The 20,478-nt window shown below is 47.3% G+C and overlaps 1 protein-coding gene across 1 annotated transcript in view; it reads left to right on the top strand.

Annotated features, from left to right (window-relative positions):
• Positions 1-20,478, top strand: part of cdkal1 (CDK5 regulatory subunit associated protein 1-like 1) — a 387,515-nt gene that overhangs the window by 57,992 nt on the left and 309,045 nt on the right. The window contains exon 4 of the mRNA XM_061253309.1: positions 6,026-6,110. Within this exon, the coding sequence (XP_061109293.1) occupies positions 6,026-6,110 (85 nt within the window). The remainder of the gene's footprint in view (positions 1-6,025; positions 6,111-20,478) is intronic.

Here is a 20,478-nt window from a genome sequence, read left to right as displayed (position 1 = left end):
CATCTCCACCCCCTCCGCCCCTCAGCTCTTCCCTTACCCCTCACCTCCCCTTTGGCTTCTCTCATATATTATGCCCTCATTTTTCAGCCTGTCCCCCCTAGGCAGACCGTAGCTCCAACCCCCCCTCTCGCAAGAGTTTCCTTCTTCCCCAAACTAACTCAGAACAAACACCCCTTCCCCCAGGGTTGAAGGTTACCGGCTCCCAGGTAAAGAGGCCCTTAGTGAGGTGTGGAGAGATGTGTGTTTTTTTTTTTTTGTTGCCACCGATGGTGTTGCGTGAAACACTCAGGTTCCCTACGTTGGGGCACATGGTCCACCTCGATGCCACGACTCACCCCCCCACCTACATTCTGACCGTGGTTCCTTGTGATCCAAACATCCATCATGGTCGCCCATAGCAGTCTAAGGCAGAGCTCAGCCAGCTTTAAGGGGGATGTGTCGCTGGCCCCTGTTCCCTGTGCTTGACAGACAGTTGCAGTCTGGAGCATTGGGGAAGGGAAGACTACTTTGATATTCCATCCATTTAAATGATCGCCGTTTTATTCATGGCCCCTCAAGACTTCCTTCCTAAACTCCTTAAGCAACAGCATTGGCGCTTGTGCAGGAATTTTGAAGAAGGATTAGAACGAGGTGGCTGGAAATCCAAGTGTGATGGATATCTACTGCAGTAAGCTGAAAACAAACACACACCTAAATTGTCCCGTAAAGTGTTTGTAATGATTATAATCCTGTAACAGCTTTTTTCCCCCCACAGTGCGTCCAGCATTTATGTCTACTAATCCCTGGATTGAACATGTCTGTCATTCACTTTTCCGAGCGAAAGTGGGTTTAGCGAGGTACATCTGATCCTTGTGGGATTGCTTTTGAAGGACGACTTGTTTTGAAAACAGACCAACAAAACCACCGAGATCCAGTGCCCAGAGTTGCCCATTGTTGTTATTTTCTATTTTTCTTAGAAAATATGAAATGTTTTTAACTGCACCAACCAGCTGCAGTTCTGAGTACTGTTGCTGTGCTCATGTTTATTGGATGTCTCTCTCCAGGGGAAAGGCACTTCTCTAGAACATTCTGCAGAATTTTCTCAAGCCTCGGCCCTCGGTCGTCTTTCTCTCGATAGCTGAAGATGTTCCTCATTTTAGCAGTCGTAAACTGCAGTAAACAGACGTTGCGTTAACAACCGCCATCGTTTCTGCAGTATTTTTCCGTCTCTAGTACTTCAGACATCACTCTGGGCATTGAATGGAAGTTGATGGAACGTGGGATGGTGAAATTGGCCTCCATTGAAATTTTGTTCAATTTATTTTTGTCTTGGGTGACAAAACGGGGGCAGTTCAACAAAATGAGACCGTCCATCTTTAGGGCCATGCTGTGGTCACGGTCCACAGCATCTGTGGTCAGGTTTTGACGACTTGCCGTGGCTGTTCTCTACCCAAACCAAGTATATTACCTGGCAAACCATTCCATTGTTCCCCGTTTGGCACATTTTTGAACTTGCACATTAACCCAGTATGTCCCTGTGTCGGGCCAAGACACACGTCCGTGTCCTTCATTACAAAACCTTTCCTATGGAGGTGGACCCCTCTCTATACCCCTCTTTTCCTCCCTGCCCTTGGACAGCCTTTGGACAGTACATATTCAGGTTAATGGACTGATACAGCCTGCAAACATCATCAACCCACAATGTATTATGGTCAAAGTGGAAGACCTAAGAAAGATGTCGTTTGCTCAGACTAAATGCACTTTCTTATTAATGATGGCTTTCTAATATCCGGGGTCTGTTTCTTGTTTACTGATGACAGCGTGATGGATGGTAAATTGTACCCTTACATAATTTCACAATACAATCCCTGCAAGCGGTGTATGCTTTGATAAAGCTATCTGTCATGAGTACTTTTACAGTTACTGTATATTTACGCTGCATAAGCACTTTCAGGCAAGCAGCGCTTATTAAATTCGCCGCTAGTTCCGGTGCAAGATATCTGGGGGGGAAGAAATTGCGCGTTTACCCGATTGCCGTTAAAGGTGTGTACAATCCAGACAGGCTGCCTCGCACTGCGCGTAGGTTTTCGCTGAATACAATTGCCGTCTTGAGCGGTGATGGAATACATTTGGATTTACAAGCGGGATGGGTTAATTTGTTTTTTTCTTTTATTGAATACAAATGCAACCTGCCCGGTGATGAATGAGCTGGGGAAAAAGTCCCCCTCCGCATTAATTCAGTACTGAAGAGTGTGATAAAGATTTAGGAGACAGTTATTGAATGTGTGATGGTGTTGTTGTTTGTGCAGTAGATGGAAGTCCACAGGGAGGGGAGGTGGTGGGGGGGTGTGGGGGTAGCTGACGAGGGCTATGTGGAGGGGGGGGGGGTTCTACGCTCAGTGCTCCGTTCAGGTTCCCTGAGGTACCGGCACAGAGCATGGACCTCGTCGAACAGGACCAAGATTCTGCGGTGTGGTGACGGAGGGGAGAGGATCATGGGAGTGGGAGCGTCCCCTGGGACTTGTAGTTTTATCTGTGGCTCAGGTTGTGTGCCCCCCAGGCAGGTGGGGGGGCAGTAGGGCTGTGCGATATGACGAAAATATGTGCTAATGTTGCGATGACTTGCGATAAATATTAAAGAGTGCACAGTCTTTCTGCTTTAGGTACACTACTAACATAGACCCCAGACAATGAATAGCCTATGCCCACTGAATAGAAAAAAATGTAATGCATTATTTCAAACATGCTTTTATTGAACAAATTTGACATGAACAGCCAATCAATTGAACAGAACATCAGTTTAAATAAATACTATTCGCCGCAGATAAAGCAGTCTTTTGCGATGCGTTTGTCACGCATGTTCACATCGCGATGACGATAAACATGCGACATATCGCACAGCCCTAGAGCGCAGCGGGGGATTCCGCGCCGAGCGAGCGGTCCGGACCGCAGACGCCAAACGCTACCGTTCCTCCCCCCAATGAAAGCGGAGGCGGTCCAAATGTGCATCGTGTTTACTGCCGTCGAGAGCCACGGACCTTCCCCCACCCCGGCCAATCCTTTCTGTTTACTGTTACTACAGATACGATACACAGCAAATTATACAGGAACAACACACGCAAGTAAGCGTAGGCCAACTTAGATCTCCGTCACTGCGCTTTATCGAAGAGTCTTTGAAATTCAAATGAATCACTTTACAAAAAAAAGGTCTTCCTTTCTTCCGTCTCTTTTTCTTACAAAGAACGCTGTTTACTTTGTAGCCGAGTCTCTAAAGCATTGCGTTTTAGTTGCTCGCACCAGGAAAGGGAGGGCTCTGGGGGTTGCGGATCATGTTTGGTTTGCTTTTGCAGTTTTAATCTGGATTTTAGCGAATGTGTACACTTAAAGGGACGTCCTCTGTTCTGTTTGAGTTGTCTTTAGTTTGAAAGATTAAGTTTGTGGTGTTTTTAATCCCTCTGATTCTTTGCGAGCAGCATCTTTTGAGGCCACGCAGCGGGGAGAGGGTTGGTGCCCGTGTTTACTCGGACACTGACGTGGCTGTTTTGTGGAAATCGAGAACTCTGACTGGAGTTGTTTGGTTTATTTATCCGTTTCAGCCAGTACCCACAGAAGAACAGCCTGCATCCCTATTAATTATCATGAGGGAACTTTTGAACTCTACTTGGTTTTTCTGAGGTTTAAGTGAAGCAGAGCCAGAATGGCTGAAGCCTTGTTGTTTTCATTCTTTCTTTAGTCTTGTTTTTTATGCTCTTGAATCAAAATGGCTGAATAACTTATTGTGTTGGGCCTGTCTTTTATGCTTGTTAGTCCAAATGGGTGGAAAGCTTGTTTTGGTTAGACTTGAGTCTTTTCAGCCCAGTTTTTTATTTTTAGTTCTGTTTTTTGAACCAAACGGCCAAAGGAAGCTCATTGTTTTCATCCATTTATAAAGGTTCTTTCAAGCAAAAATGCTGAAAGCTCTGTTTTGACCAATTATTATTATTTTTTTCAGATTTATAGTTGGCTCATGAACAGTTTGGCTTTATATTTAGAGCATTTGTTGTCAGCCTAGGCCAAAAGCTTAGTCTCAATAATTGTGCCTGCCACACACTTTTCAATGTCACATTCAAGTGCTAATCTCGTATTTACACTGACAACAACCATGCATTGTGGATAGTCCATTCACAATGCATAATTACATTTTCAATGTAGCATTATTGTATGAATTCTAGTTGTTGTGAAACCACTATCTGTCACATTAATAAAGCATAATCTAGGTCTTCTCCTGACTGAAGTTCAATGTGACCTTGCAGTTTTGCTCAAAAGCTCTTGGTTTGTTTGTTTGTGTCAGTAAGGACTCACTCAGAGCATTTGCTTTGCAGAGACTCTTGTGCCTGTCTGTTCGGGCCAGGCTACATTTACAAGGTTGTAGAAAGATTACTGCTGCTTCGTTAAGTTTACTGACAGGCTTATTTCACCAGAGCTCTCCCCTAGATTCCCCTCAGCTTGAAACTTACTGTGTCTGTGTCTATGCGTGTGTCTGTGTTTGTGTTCGTGTTTGTGTGTGTGTGTGTGTGTGTGTGTGTGTGTCTGTCTGTCTGTCTGTCTGTCTATCTTTGTTTGTGTGTGTGCACACGTGTGTGTGTGTTTGCGTTTGTGTGCGAGTTTGTGTCTTTGTCAGTGTGTTTGTGAGCGTGTGTGTGTGATTACGTGTGTGTCTGCGTGCGTGCGTGTGTTTATGTGTGTTCATCAGTGTGTGCTGAGGTAGGCCTGCGTGGTCCTCTGTCACAGAAACCATTCTGCTGAAGGGATGAGGTCATTCTGAGTTGTTTAAGGTGACTGCCGCATGGGTTCCGGCATTCTTTAGACCAGCCTTTTTATACTGGAACAGCGCGACAAACTCATCCGGCCTTGCATCTGTGAATCGCTTGGCTCTGCATTGCTCCAACAGCAGCTCATTAAAAATGACCATGTAACTTTTTTGTTTTGCTCTTAAGCTCGTCACATTTCTTGCTCATTCTATGGTGACACTGTTGTTTTCCCATAACGCTTCCTGATTTTGCTTTCAGTTCCCTTTAAACATTGTCCAGTTTACATAAACCGGCCTGGCTGCGATAGAAAGTTCCCTTTCCTCCAGTGCGTTGTCACGTTACCACTTTTGCCTCCTCCCTATTCGGCTGTTGGCCTCATACTGGGGCACGGGTCTCTCCTCTGGCGCTCCGCCGGTCTAATGAGCCAGACAGCAGGTAGGCCCCCTCGTGGCCTGTCTGTTTAGTGGGAGATGTACACGGCCTACTCTCCGTCCCGCTCACAAATGTTCGATTGACGCCGGGTACCGGATAGTATGTGAAATGTGTAGTTCAGAGTTGTGGAAGGAGCACAGGATGGGGTGGCGGTCTGCCCCAGAATCTGGTGTAACACAAGGGCGGCCTGTAGCGTAGTGGTTAAGATAAATGACTGGCATACACAAGGTCGGTGGTTCTAATCCCGGTGTAGCCACAATAAGATCCGCACAGCCTTGAGCTAGGCCCTTAACCCTGCATTGCTCCAGGGGAGGATTGTCTCCTGCTTAGTCTAATCAACTGTGTCAGTCTGGATAAGAGCGTCTGCCAAATACCAATACTGTAATGTAACTTAGTGGCTTCAGTATTCAGTATTCAGACCCCTTCACTTTTGGACACTATTGTGTTGTAGATTTAATTTAAATGGTTTGCCATTTTTGCCCGTCAATCTACACTCAATAACCTATAACGACAAACCATTTTTGTCAAATGTTTTGCTAATTAAAAATCTAAAACTGAAATCTCATTTGTATTCATAGTCTTCAGACCCTTGCTGAGGCACTCCAAATTGTGGTCATATATATTTTTATTACGCAGTGTGACATCTCTCCTCTCTGAGGCATGGCGTTGGCCATTGCTATCCCCCCCCAAACCCAGCAGTGACCTGCTATACCCCGGCACTGGATTCTGTCACAAGGAGGGGTGCGGGGGAGGTGTGTGTGGAGGGTGCCGGTGAAAGCTGAGATTTTTCTAACGCATGTCTTCCCTCTCTCCTCGCTCCCCAGAGAACCCGTCCGAGGCAGACCTGTGGCTCCTCAACAGCTGCACCGTGAAAAACCCGGCCGAAGATCACTTCAGAAACTCCATCAGGTAAGGCCCCCCCCCCCCCCCCCCACATGTCAGCCGAGGCCTGCTCTGGCCTGGGCTCCCGAACTGAGGTGGACCCCCTGCTGCAACGGGGAGGCGATGCCCATGCTGTTCGCCAGACGTCCTCCTCCAACCCTGAATCTTTTCAAGTGTATGCTCAAGCGAAAAACCTGGGTGGAATTCGTAATTGGTTCGGATTCATTTTCCGTGCTCGGATTTCATGTCGTCTGGTGTAATTAAGCCAACCAAGCGGACCAGAAGGCGAGTATTTCATAGGTTCCAATACACCAGACAAGCATAGTTAGCAAAGCATAGAAAAGTATTTGAATCCAAAACCATTATGTTTTTGACCCTGAGTCTGCCTGAGACAGAATAGCGATGTCCTGTTCAATGCTTAATTATTTGTCTTTGTGAAGAGGCCTTGGAAAAATATCTAGGGAAGGAGAAATAATGGGGAAGAAGGATTTGTAAGTCAGGAAAGTTGTGATACAAACAAAAGGCTAAACAAAAAAGGAAATGGGGGAAAATAAACTTGAAATGGTAAAATGGTGCTTTTCCATTCACATGTCTAAGGGGAGCATTACATTAAATTGCAGCTTTCAGCTGAATGTCTTATCCAGAACATTAGCAGATTTCATCAAGTCTGTTTATTCAGCAGGTTATTTTACTGAAGCAATTCAGGTTTGAGGTTTTTTGATCTGTGGCTGCCCCACTAACCAAACACACAGCCTTTAGTTCACAAGCTCAGTTCCCTCACCACCATATTAAACTGCTAAGCTAACGTGTGTTAAGCTAGCACGCTTTTGGGTACAGGTGTACCGTTGTGGAAAGGCCCCCTCACTTGGCTCTTCTTCACACTCCCTCTGTCCTGAAATAAAGGGATGAACTGAAATTGAAAGCAGTGTGCCTTAAGAACATGGGTTGTGTATATCAAGCAATTGATAATTATCAGGTTCCTGTATGTGCACAGACATTTACAATATGTTTTTCCTCTAACTGCCGGTGAAGTTTACTACATGATATTGGATCTCAAGTTCTTATTTTATTCATAATTAATTGTAATGTGGGATTAATTGAACTGGGAAGTGTGAATGCCCATACATCTCGTGCTCATCTGTATATTTGAAGTGGCCCAAGATAAGATAAAAGATGACTTTCGCTGTCTCTTCAAGGCAGCCAGGCAGGTTTGAGTCTCAAGCTTTTGTCTTTATCCCGAGCTCTCCCACTGCAGAGAACACTTCTCCACCAGCAGACCCCGGCAGGAGGCCGCGGCGTTCCCCAGGCCTCCTCCGGCAAGCCGTACGGGAATCCTCCCCCCTCGCAACTTAATTCCCGCCGGAGCGATTTGATTACGCTTCTGTACAATTTCATCCTTCCTAGCCTTCTTCAGGCTCGAGTTAAACGGAACATTGGGATTGGCTGAGCTTCTTCCTCCCGGGGCAGAAGGACACCACCTCATTTGCATAAAAACTGTCAGATTAAAGCAGACGGCGTTTTGCATTTTCATTATCGCTCCCGAGCCTCTTTGAGGGAGGTTTTTCGTCGGGCAGGGACGCGGAGGTTCCGACACGCTCGCCGGTGAGTCACAGGACCGGTTGCAGTGGAAGGTGGAGCGCAAAACGACCAGGGCGTTGGGCCAACCGAGGGGCACGGCTGGCATAACTTTGTATTGGCAGCACTGTTTGTTTGCTTACAGGCACTTACGTCCGCCATGTTGCCACGGCCACCAACTATCCACCTGCCTGGCAGTTGATTTGCTTGTTTAGTAGTTTTTTTCCCTACAACTTCCTTCTAGTCAAATGAGGGAAACTTTGTGAGGAATTTAAATGTAAAACTTAAAGGTACAGGGATTTTTGTATTAAAACATTGTTACAAGACTGCAAATCCCTTCCTATCATTGGAAAAGGCTCACTGATATGTTGACTCACCCTCTGCCTGTGTTTATAGTCCTTAAATTCGGGTTTCAAAATATACAGTTGATGGACCGACACAATAATTGTGTACAATAATTGAAGCTCATTGGTTGGAAATTGGTTCTAATTGCCGCAGCCAATGGCGCGGGGGGGTTGAGGGTGTTTGTTGCTGCAATTCCTCTCTTGACCGTTAGGAGTCCAAAATTGCCTATCTCGTACCTTGAACCTTACATTCAGCCATTACAGAACTGACTTTGAGATGAGACTCAGTAGCGGATGGTACCTGAACATGGTGCCGGCTACAGGGTGAGGAGCCTGTACTGATCAGCTGTTATCTCACACCTCGGTGTCTCTGCTGTGTATCTATACAGGAAAGCAGGGGTAGTATGTTCAGCATCTCTTCTCACTGAATGCCTTGATTAGCATACTTCAGACAGTGATAAGAACTTGAATTTGGACGTCTCGCGAGCGGAAGGCCGGTGGGGGCTTTCAGAAGAGAACGGTTTGATTGACGGTGTTTTTATAGCCAGCTCGACAACAGACAACACAACTTCATTTTCATTTCATCCCACAGACAACTATGAAAGTACAGTTTTTTTTTTTCCCCAAACAGAAGAGGAAAATAGTTAAATAAAAAGTTTGAGGCTGTGTTCCTTTTAGTAAAACTCATCAGGAGCTGCCTATCTGATTTTGGAGTTCAAACGTTTCTCTTCTCCTAGCCCAGACGCCCAAGTTTTTTTTTTTTTTTTGGCGTTTCTTTTTCCTAATCGCAGATTCTGATAATTTTGCACATTGTCTTTGGCGCCTCTCAAGTAATACAAATTGACTTAAAACTGAGCGGCGCAATCTTCTTAATCCTAATGAATATGCAAATAATATTGAATTCCCCTGAATAGTAAGGCCTTTTCAAAATTACACAGTTCAACACTTTGAAAAGGATTTCCATAAAAAGGCACTGTGCGGTGACAGATCGGGACGCGTCCCGCTGTAATGCAAATGCAATTAATGCTTCATTCAGCCGCCCGGACAGCTTGAGCACGAGCCGCGCTGTACTTCTCTGAGCCCCTCTGTCCGCCCTGAGCGCTCCCCAATTGGCACGTCTGATTTCTGTATTGAATCGAATGGGCCAGGCTCTGCTCGCTCACTCACTCCATACACACGCCACACACACATCATACACACGCCACACACACTATACACTCACACTCTCGCTCACACACTCCATACACACACCATACACACACACACACACCATACACACATCATACACACGCCACACACGCCACCCACACTATACACACATGATACACACGCACACACACCATACACACATGATACACACACCATACACACATCATACACGCGCACACACACCATACACACACCATATACTCTCTCTCTCTCTCTCTCTCTCACACACACACACACACACACACACACCATACACACACCATATACTCTCTCTCTCTCTCTCTCTCTCTCTCTCTCTCTCTCTCTCTCTCTCTCTCTCTCTCTCTCTCTCTCTCTCTCTCTCTCTCTCTCTCTCTCTCTCTCTCTCTCTCTCACACACACTCTCTCACGCGCACATACACACCCTACACACACACACATGCCATACACACACACTCTCTCACGCGCACATACACACCCTACACACACACACATGCCATACACACACACTCTCTCTCTCTCTGACACACACACGTCAAGCTTCTTCATTATCTGCACTCACGCGCTCTGCTCAAATCAAGCCCATTGTAGCGGGAGAGGGTGCTCTGTAGATGCTCTGAAAAGAGATCCGTGAACAGCGGGCGGCCGGGAAAAGTTGGCGCTAGCCGCCTGCTCCGCCGGCCCTGTGGCACCTTCCCCTTTCCAGGGACCCCCGCCATTGGCACCGGGACCCCTCCAGTGCGGCGGTTGAGAGCGGAGCGGTTAGTGTCCGAGCGGTTAGCGGCTCGGTCGCACCGCTCCCACTCACCCCTGGTACAGCCTCGCCATGCCACAATGCCGGCTTTCACCGTCCTCGCCTCAGGGCCCGGCCCCCTCCCCCACTCCGAGAGCGCCGCATTGTGACACTAACCCTGCGTGTCACTCCTGATTGCCAGGGCCACACACAACAACATAATATACTTTATGCTTTTATCTTATTTATGTTTCTTGTGAAAAGGCTCCTCCGTCAAGCTTTTATTACCGCAATAGTGTTTTAGTGCGCTTTCATCTCGCTCTGTCGTACGGCCCCTCAGGCTGGACCGAGAACAGAGCATTCACTCAACCCCCCCCCCCCCTCCAAAACCCCTCGCTAATCCCTGCCCCAGTGCCTTGTGCTCTCTGCACAGAGGTGGGGGGGGACCGAATCTGCCTGATCAAAAAGGCTGAGCAGGCACGTCACGTGCTGTAAACGCACACGCCGGTGGGATTAGTGTCGCCCGGGCTCCGGCTCGTGTTGACATCACCCCGCTCACCTCCGGCTCGCCGGCACCACGCAGGTGAAAGGGGCCCCCTCCCGGAGCAGCCACGTGCCATCTGAACTCTGGCGGCTTCTCCGTGTCAGTGAGGAGGCACCCTGAGAGGGGCGGGTTTGTCTGTGCGGTTCGAAACGTGCGTTTCAGTCCCTCGAATTTTCAGGACCCTCTTGTAATTGCTTCATTAACCACTCTGTTGTATGTCAGTAAACAGGGCAGTCACCCTGTTCAATTAATGCCGTTCGGCTAAGTTTGCTACACCCTTGTTCACGCTCCTGCTCATGCCTGCACGCACACACACATACACGCACACACACACATATATACGTGTGACACCCCAACACACGCATACACACGCACACACACACACACACACACACACGCATATATAAAATCTGACACCCCAATGTACACACTCACACACACACACGGTCTTTTGGACACACTCACAAATTTGTGCTTGTGCACTCACACAGATGTTTCCATTCTGTGTCCATTCCCCATGCTGGCCTACAGGGGGCAGTGTGTTCTCACAGTCTCAGAGTGCAGGAGCAGGAGAGGCTCAGCAGGACGAGTGTGCAGCAGACTGCAGGGAGCTGCAGAAGGCAGTTATGGAGTAGCGCTCTGTGGAAGTGTCCCTATGACTACACATGCTTCTGTTCTCAAGAATGCAGATTTACGTGTAGTTTCTGTTTTAGACCCACTGGAGGAAATGAGCAAGTCAGCAAAACGAGCAGATTACGCCACTGGCAGCTGAGCACATTGCATCTTGCGTATTTGCCGACGTCCCCCTTGTTTTAACCTAGCATTTAAAATCAGGAATGGTCTCCTGACTGACACCCCATGGTCTTCTTACCAGGAGACCATGTTGAGGAATGATCAAGTTAACCGCACATGGTATAGCATTCATGCATAATGTGTACAAACAAGCAAGTACGTGTCTTAAATGCACCCTGACCCTTGTCGTGGGGCAGTCACTCGTTTGGACAGGAGGAGTGCCTCGAACCCACAGTAGTGTTCAGACGTGACCTCGCCGAGGTCCCGGGTGTTCGGAGTGAGGCCCAGCCCTCCCCCCCCAGCGGCCCACCTTCGATCGAGACCACCGCGGCTCGCCCGCCCGCCGGAGGTCAGGGAAAGCTCGCCGTTCAAACACAGAGTTACACCGAGGAGGCAGGGAGCTCTAATATATAACACAGGCCCCCTCAGGGCTCTCTGGCCAATAAACAACATTGCTCAATACAGGAATGTATTGGAAATCACCACCGATGACATAAGCCTAGAGGGCAGGTCTTGGATCAGTTTTTCACTCAAGACCCGGTAAAAAGATGTCATTTATTTTACAATTACATCCATTAAATATGCATGAGTCGGAAGTCTCTAGAACCCAGTCTCTCCAGGTTGCTCTTTGTCCTCATGTATTTTGCCCTCCAGTCGAATCGAGGGAGACGTGTTATTTCGGTCTCCGCCGAACAGGTGTTTCTCCGGCCTGCTGCAGGGATTTCACACAAGGGGGGGGGGGATCTGCGCACGGTTCCTTTTTCCGTGTCCCTGACGTTTCCGTTAAACCGACGGGGTGCCTTGAGGTGTGCTGAGAGGGAGGAAGAGGAAAGAGTGGTTTGGCAACTTATCAGGAAGGTGACAGGAGGAGAAACGTGGAGGATGATTTAAAGGAAGAGCGGCAGCTAAACTCACCGTGTTCCCAACACCTAGTTAGCTGACCGTGTTCCCGACAGTGCAACTTTCATGACGAATAAGTAAAAAATTACTTCCAGATCAGCTTTGGTTTTTTGTGTGTAAAGTGTAATTCCTTCCGTTTTCATAAAAACTTACGGGTTACGGGTCACATACGCGATCCATTTCAGCATACAGGGACAGAGTAATAGTGCTCCACTGCGACATTGTGGTGGGGAAGCTGTTGCTAATGAGAGACTACGAACCGGGCAGGCTTATACGGGGGTGTTCGGAACTGTATCTTCCAAACACAGGGACGTTGTGCAGTTATTTGTTGTTTTCTCTATAATCATTGGTCCAGTTCACATCAATCAAAGTGTTTTAGTGTCCGAGATGGTCAATAAGCAGCCATAATCATGAACCACGTTTGCTCCGACTTGCCACCTAAAACCAAAAAGCCTTAACCTTCACAGGGTTAGTGTCAGAGGTGTAGTGAGTCGCTTCGCACTCTCCGTCCAAAGACACAGGAGTGTGAGATCATGGCTGCATATTAGCTTATTATAATTAGGTACACATATTAGGTGAGGCTGTAATTGGGTCATGCATAAAAGACCGGATTGTCCTCTATGTTACAGCTTCGTTGTCTAACTCCGCGGGTGTCATAATCCAATTCTGGAGGGCTGCCGGTTTTCGGTTCGTTTAATTTGTTGATTGGCTTAAGAATCTACTGTACACTCTGTTCTCAAGGCCTTAATTGGCTGTTGATTGAAACCAAAATCTCCTCTCCAGGATGTAAATTTGATACCCCTGGTTGCCCAATGCAGGAGCAAATTCCGGAAATCTCTTTGGTTTCTTGTGGCTGGTCTTTGTCTAACATCTCCTGACCGCTTCGCACCAAGACCTCGGGGGTTAGGCGGCCATGTGGTTTCTAATCTATTCATCAGTACTACGGTTTCTCCCCCACTTCAGTTTGAAGTCGCTCGGCATCTCTCCCTAAGATTGTCTGGCTGAAAATCTTCTGGCTTTCTGACAGATGACAGGCAAGCAGGCTTTCTCCCCCTCCTCTTACCCCCTGAACACGCATACCAGAATTGTGAAAGATGACTAATGTAAAATGCTCCCAACATGGAAAAATTGTGAGAAAAACATTAACGCACCAGGCTGTCTGGATTATTATTTCACCAATAACACTGCACACACAGCATCACAGGGAAGTCTTACCATTATACACTCAGTGAGCACTTGATTAGGTATCGCTGCTGTAGCCTATCCACTTAGAGGTTTGACATGTTGTGTACGGGGCGGCCTGTAGTAGCGTAGTGGTTAAGGTACATGACTGGGACAGGCAAGGTCAACAGTTCTAATCCCGGTGTAGCCACAATAAGATCCGCACAGCCGTTGGGCCCTTGAGCAAGGCCCTTAACCCTGCATTGCTCCAGGGGAGGATTGTCTCCTGCTTAGTCTAATCAACTGTACGTCGCTCTGGATAAGAGCCTCTGCCAAATGCCATTAATGTAATGTTGTGTGTTCAGAGATGCTTTTATGCATACCACTGCTGTAATTTGGTGGTTATTTGTGTTATTGTCACCTTCCTGTCAGCTTTGACCAGTCTGGCCCCTCTCCGCTGACCTCATTAACGAGGCATTTTTACCCACAGAACTGTTGCTCACTGGATGTTTTTTTGTAGTTCACAATATTCTGACTTATTGTGTGTGAAAATCCCAGGAGATCAGCAGTTTCTCAAACCACCCTGTCTGGCACCAAAAATCATTCCACGGTCAAAGATCACATATGACTGACATACTGACATTTGGTCTGAGAAACAGCTGAACCTCTTGACCTTGGCTGCATGCATTTACTGGCTGACGCATGATTGGCTGATATTTAATTATAAATATTTGCATTAACAAGCTGGTGTACGGGTCTACCTAATAAAGTGCTCACTGAGTGTATATTCCTTCCTACTATCAGAGAGCTAAAAAAAAGCACAATGCAAAACCGCGGTGTCCCTCGTCACATGGCAAGGGTGGTTTAGCTGGCGAAGCAAGCGTGGCATGGCGGTGAAGGATGGGGAAGCCTGGATTCGGTGGTAGGTCGTTCGGCACACACGAGGACCCTGTCTGCCCCAGAGCTGCGGAGGAGCAATAACACAAGCAAACCTGACAATCACGCCAAAATAAATGAGTTGAGGGGTTTAAACAAGTGCACTGGGGGTTCAGCAGTCTTTTATCACTCATTTAAAAAGCTGGAAAGAAAACAATATTTATTACTTTTGGAGATAAGGGACTCCAAGGCACCAGTGGTATATGCTCTTGCGGTGAGTGGGGGGGGCGGGATTTCACCTTAATGAGATCTAATTTTTGGTGCGGGCGGGCTCTGTGGAGGAGCATCCTGTAGTTTTTTTTACGAGGCTGTTTTTCAAGGAGGTGTAATTTAATTTGCGCCGAACGGGAGGTAATAATGAAGCCAGGCGCTATTAATGACAGAGGCTTGGGGGGTCGGCGGGCGACGCTGTCCTTTCCCCTCCCCGGCGCCGATTCGCCGCTCCCCGGTAATTGGCGCCGGCGCTACCCGCGGTTCTGGGCAGGTCGCGGGCCGGAACCGGGTCGAGCCTCCGGCCCCGTCTGCGAACGACGAGACCGCGCTCGCCGAGCTCCCCCACAGGAAGTGATGCGGCCGGTGGACTTCCCTTATTACCCATGGAAAAGAAGGAGATGGGACACATCCATATTCGTGTCCCAGGCACCCGGGCTGGCAATCACCGACAAGGACTTGAGGGAGCAGTTTGCTTATAAATGGCAAGGAGCTGATCTGACTGCACTCTCTCTCTTGCTCAAGTAACCCGAGGAACCAAAGGCAATCATTCCAAACCAAGTGCTCTGCTCCGAAAGGCAATTTCCAGTCTAATCTCGATGATCAAAATTGTGATTTCATTATACAAATGGAGCGACCCATTAAATCCTAACATGCATTTCTGAGCAAATAAATATTTTGTAATGGCTGTCTTTGAGAAGCAGACTGCAGTGTTCAGAATCCCTCAATAGTTTTTTCTTTTTTCACATTACCAGAGACTACTTTGAGATCACGATTGCATTGCTGGTTTTTGAGGGAGTGTTTTTATGTCAGTCTGGTCCCTGAAAAAAAGAAAAAAAAGGTTGCTTGGATACACCTCTAAACACAGCTGCGTGAGAGCACTTTGCTTAAACATTGAAGGAAAATGAATAATAGGTGAATTTGACACTCGGAGCACTTATGGAGACACGATCATTTTAACGTTGCCATTAAATTTAGCTAAAATTTTGGTTGCTTCTAGTTGTCTGTAATTACACCGGTGTATAATTGTGATACACGTTAATTATAAGTCCAAGGGTTTCTTTCTTTGACTAAAGATTTGAATGGGGATAAAAAAAACCATTCAGAACTTAATCGCGGACAGTATGGCACACAATATTGAAAAAAAAAAAAAAAAATCTCAACTTTCCACTTTTGTTCAGAGAGCAGGCTGACACTATTGCACTGCGGCTTGGTATTCCTTTCTCATCGCCTGGCTCATCGGGAAGCCCCAGGGTTTATTTGAAAGGCCAGCACAGCAGCACAGCCCCCCCCCCGTCTCTCCGTATCGATCCGGTAACCGGGCCGCTGCTATAGGTGCGAAATCCGAGCCGCCATCCCGCACTGTTGACCGGTCTTTTTTTCTAATAGTGTGGAAGACATTTGGTGGTAGGGGGGAGAGCGAGCAGTGAAAGTACTGACCTTCATCCACCCTGAGGTTCTTCACCTGTGTGGAGAACCGCTGTAAGGTTTATGTTCATTGTGTTGCAGCAGTAGGCTTAAATTGTTATCGATCCCCCTCACCTCAACACAGAGTAAATAAGCTTTTACATAATTATTCATCCGGCAGCACCACAAAAACAACCCAGTTTTTTTTTAATTTTTTTTACCAAACGCCAGTCCCCCTTCCCCCCCCTCCAGCATCACCTTGGCCCTCATTTTTTTCAGTTCTCGCTGGCACGGGAGATTGATTGTAGCCTTGGCCCAGGAGTTCACCCGCCTTTGAAAGTTAACAGTTGTTAATGAGTTTAGCCCCCGGAGCAAACGATTTTATCTTGTTCAGTAACCAGCACTAATTAGCTTCAAACACTCGGGCAGCGGAGAGACAACACCGCCAGGCCCCCACACGGAGGAAGCGTGGATCTCCCGCTCGTTAGTGCGTCGGGACCAGGTGACTGGGGGGGGGGCTTGATTACAAACCGTAAATTTGAATATGATTGGAACAGTGACCGGAGGCTATGCATCCCACTCCCTGACAGTGACAGCCACAGGAAAGGTTTACAATTAACTCCAACAGATTTATCGCCACACAGTGCTGTTTGTGTTGTGTTTCTAGCATAACGTCATCCCTCTGTGAGAAAGGAAATGTATTCTTAGCCATTTCCACTCATGATCTGACAACAGGAGGAACATGGGCCTAGGGTCTGAACAGTTATGTGTGTAGCATAGCCATTATCACCGAGTACATCTCAGTGGAGCTAGAAATAATGTTATGTTTTTTTGCATCTATCATCTATCATTCTGTAGATGTTTGACAATGAAGCAAAATTCTATAGCTGTTTGATAATGAATCGAAATTCCATAGGCGTTGACAATTAACTAAAATTCCAGAGTTGTTTGACAATAAACCAAAACTGTATCAGTGTTTCACAACGAACCAACATTCCATAGGTGGTGCTGGTGTTGTTTGGTAATGAACCCATTGGGATGGGTTTATATGGTCATTACAAGCTTTCTTCATACTGTATATTGCTGGTACACCCAGGCCGGACCTTTCAGGCCGAGTCATTAAGGTTTATTATTGACTCCAGTGGTCCCCCTTGTTTGCCCCTCGGCGATCGTGAAGTGAGGTAGGGGTCGGTTCTGTGGTCAGCCTGTGCAGGTCTCTCTCTGACCCCTACGGTCTCCCCCTGGTGAGCCATCTCTCTGTTCTGGTGTGGGTGTGTGGTGGGGTGGGGTGGGGGGTAGGGGTCTCTCGGCATTGAGACTCTAAACCACAGATTCTTTGTACTGTACTTTGTGCTTCTGTATTCCTACCTTGCTCTTTGCTTCTTAAGAATAAGAGGTGCCAGGTAAAAGGTAAAGGTAAAGCTCTCGTGCTAAGTTGCAGGACAAAATGGCAGCCACTGCAGTATTTTATCTGGTCATACCCCTTCATTAGTTTTCTGAATTTTGTAAGCTTTTTGCCTCGGCTGCAGGCTGGCAGAAGGTTCAGAATATGGAGCAGATTATTTGATGACTATTGCAGGGGTCCTCACTCCTGGTCCTGGAGAGCCGCAGGGTGCTGCCTTTTGTTGTTACTCAGCAATTAATTGTAATTACACAGTTAAGTGACCTCATCTGGTTTCTTGGGTCTGAATTGGTTGCTGATATTAAGGTGAAAGCAAAAACCAGCACACCCTGCAGCTCTACAGGCCCAGGAGTGAGGACCGCTGCTCTATGGAATCAGTGATGGAACCGTGCACACGGTTTGCCATTTTTGTGTAAGTGCCATCTTGTTGTGATTATCTGGGCATCAGTCACCTTTACATGCTGTGAGTGCTGAGAGATGAGTTTCTCATGTAGTGCACATTCATACAAGCATAAGATTCCAATTTCTGAGAACCAGACAGCGTGTTTTTCCTGTATTTAACTCCTTTCTAAACCTGCTAATAATATATATTTTTGAGGAAGCATAATGTACAAATCGTGCTAGTTTCACTCTGAATCGTACCCGTTCATTTTGTGTGCAACTGCTTTCACTTAGCACCTAGCGCTCAGTGTTACGAGATGGAAAAGACTATCCCACGAACGATAAAACCGCACTATAGAATTTTAATGAACGCAACTCGAATTGAATGCAGTTAAGTGGCTGGTAAGGCTCTCTAAATTACCTGCCACTAGATACCTTTGCATGCATTAGGCGGGTCGGTGGGCCGGGGGTGTAAATCTTAAGCCACTAATGGAGTACGGTGTCAGTATATTGACTTTAAGAGGACGGTAGTATTGCCGAGCACAGCGTCGGTGTGGCGTTTGGGCTCCGAAGTCATCCAGCAGCTCTATCTGCTGAGTGTGCATGGTGTGTGATATCTGAGTGTGCTGTTGAATGTCACATCCTGTGCAAAGAACAGCTTGGCTGCTTCTCCACTGTGGATCGCTGTCGGCTGCAGCCAGCGATGATTATGTGGAGGGCGCTGAGGTGTGTGTGTGTGTGTGTGAGAAACCAACTTTGTGAGAGTGTGTTGGAGAGGGAAAGAGTGTGAGAGAGAGAGCATTTGTTGACAGTGTCATTGTTTCTGTGAGTGACTGCATTTGGCTGGGTGTGAGAGTGAGTGTGCGATTGTGCGTGTGAGACTGAATGTGAACATGTATGTGAGAATGAGAACAAAAGTGTGTGAAAGCATGTGTGGGTGTGTGAGAGTGCACAGTATGTGTGTGAGCATGGGGAAGGGAATCTGTGTGATATGTATGTGTTTTGTGTGTATGTGTGATCTGAGTGCATGTATTTGTGATTGAGGTTGTGTGAGTGTGTGCAGAGGCCTCAGTAGATAGGAACATGCCCGCCGCCCGACCCCCCCCCCCATCCACCACAAGGATTGACCTGCACATTTTTGGTTCAAACACACAAGGGTGTCCAGTCTCTTAGTTGAAGAGAGCTCATGAGTGTGTGTGCTTGTATGTGTGTGTGTTTTGTCTTCCATCATGAGCTCGTTCACCTTTGAAAGACTGCGTATCTCTATCCTTGACCCCTGCAGAACTTGATAGAATATGCTATGGAGTGCAGATGCATGCGTAAGCATGTGGGTTGCTCTTCTCTGACCGTGTACTTTATTTAATATACATTTTCACTACACAATTTCTTCTCTATCTGCAAGGCCTCTTTCTCTCTGCTCATTTCCCTGTGTTTATTAACATCTGTATTTAACTTGTCTTGGTTTTCAGCCATACAGGCAAACATGCATTAAGACCGTCTGAAATCTTCTGAAAAGTTTTAGCAAATTGGACCATGTTCCCATTCCTCGCTAAATTCGTCAGTCGTTTCACAGTTTAGTGTTTTTTGTTCTCGCCCCTGACGGTGTTCTCGGTGGCAGACAGGCTTCTGGTGACAAAACTGTGAGAAAGAAAAGCCAGCGAATGCGAAATGTCGCAGCGAGCGGCGGGGTGCCGTTGAGCGTTTCTTCTGCCCTCGCCCCGTCCGTTCGCCGTGGAAACAGAAGAGGCTTTGGCGTGGAGTGGAAGCCCAAACGGGAACGCGGGGGGAAGACGGACCCGTGACAACCAGAGAGCGCAAGGCGTGCGGTGACGGTGGGCTCCCGGCTGAAACGCCTCGCTTCCGGCACGACCGCGCTAATGAGACGCTGCGCGAGCGCCCACTGTTTACGCCGCGGAATATTCTGGAAACGGTCCAGAGCCCCTGGCCTTCACCGTGCTCCCTCACTGAACACCAACTTTGCCCAAGCGAGCAGAGTCTGCCCTGGGAGTGGGTACTAATTTAATTTGGCCCTGCGTGCAAAAAAAAAATGCCTAAAGAGTTGTTTTTATTATGTATTATTTTTTTCACACTGGGTTGAATCATCCATCAAAGTGCGATAGATGACATATTGCGTCCCTCTGATCAAAACAAACAAATCTGCGGTACCTGGGACTCGGCCTCTCCTGTCCAACACGGACGCCTTGGCAGGCCTTCTGCTTTAATTAGAGCGATCAAGGGAACGAGCGCTCGACAAATCATAACCCAGTAGGATCGCACCCTTATGAAGGTTTCTTCGTTTAATAACACCGCCAGCATTTACATACATTTGAATTTCCCGTTAATATTTATGCACGTGTCTGGAAATCTGAAGTAAATTGATAACAGCCACCATAAATAAAAGATCTGGAGCGCGCCCGCAGTGACTGAGCGTAAATTATGTATGCGCAGAAGTGAGGTGAATGTAGGTAACGGGGAGGGAAGATTTGTATTTATTTTTTTGCTGCCTTGTCAGGAATGAGCCGGATAAAGTTTAAAGACGGGAGAGGAGAGATGGGGCTGAAAAGAGCCGGCAGCCCCGCTGTCTGACAGAGCAGATTGGGTGTTCGTCATCTTTTTGGAAGGGAGTGGCGGATTGTCTGAGGAGAACACGTTGTTCGCGAGCGAAGCGAGAGGCTGAATGTCGAGAGCTGCTTCTGCGTATGCTGCTCTCTGTTCTGTCCGACTGCCGTCTGACAGACGACCTCTTTTTGGAGTCACCCTTAGAGCTGAATATTATAAAAGTTTGCTCAGGGGGAAAATAATAATTTTGTGACTGTTTTGGC

This window comes from Conger conger, chromosome 1, assembly GCF_963514075.1.
Source record: "Conger conger chromosome 1, fConCon1.1, whole genome shotgun sequence".
NCBI lineage: Eukaryota > Metazoa > Chordata > Actinopteri > Anguilliformes > Congridae > Conger > Conger conger.
The sequence above is the reverse complement of the archived record's forward strand: the minus strand, read 5'-3'. Positions and strand labels throughout refer to the sequence as shown.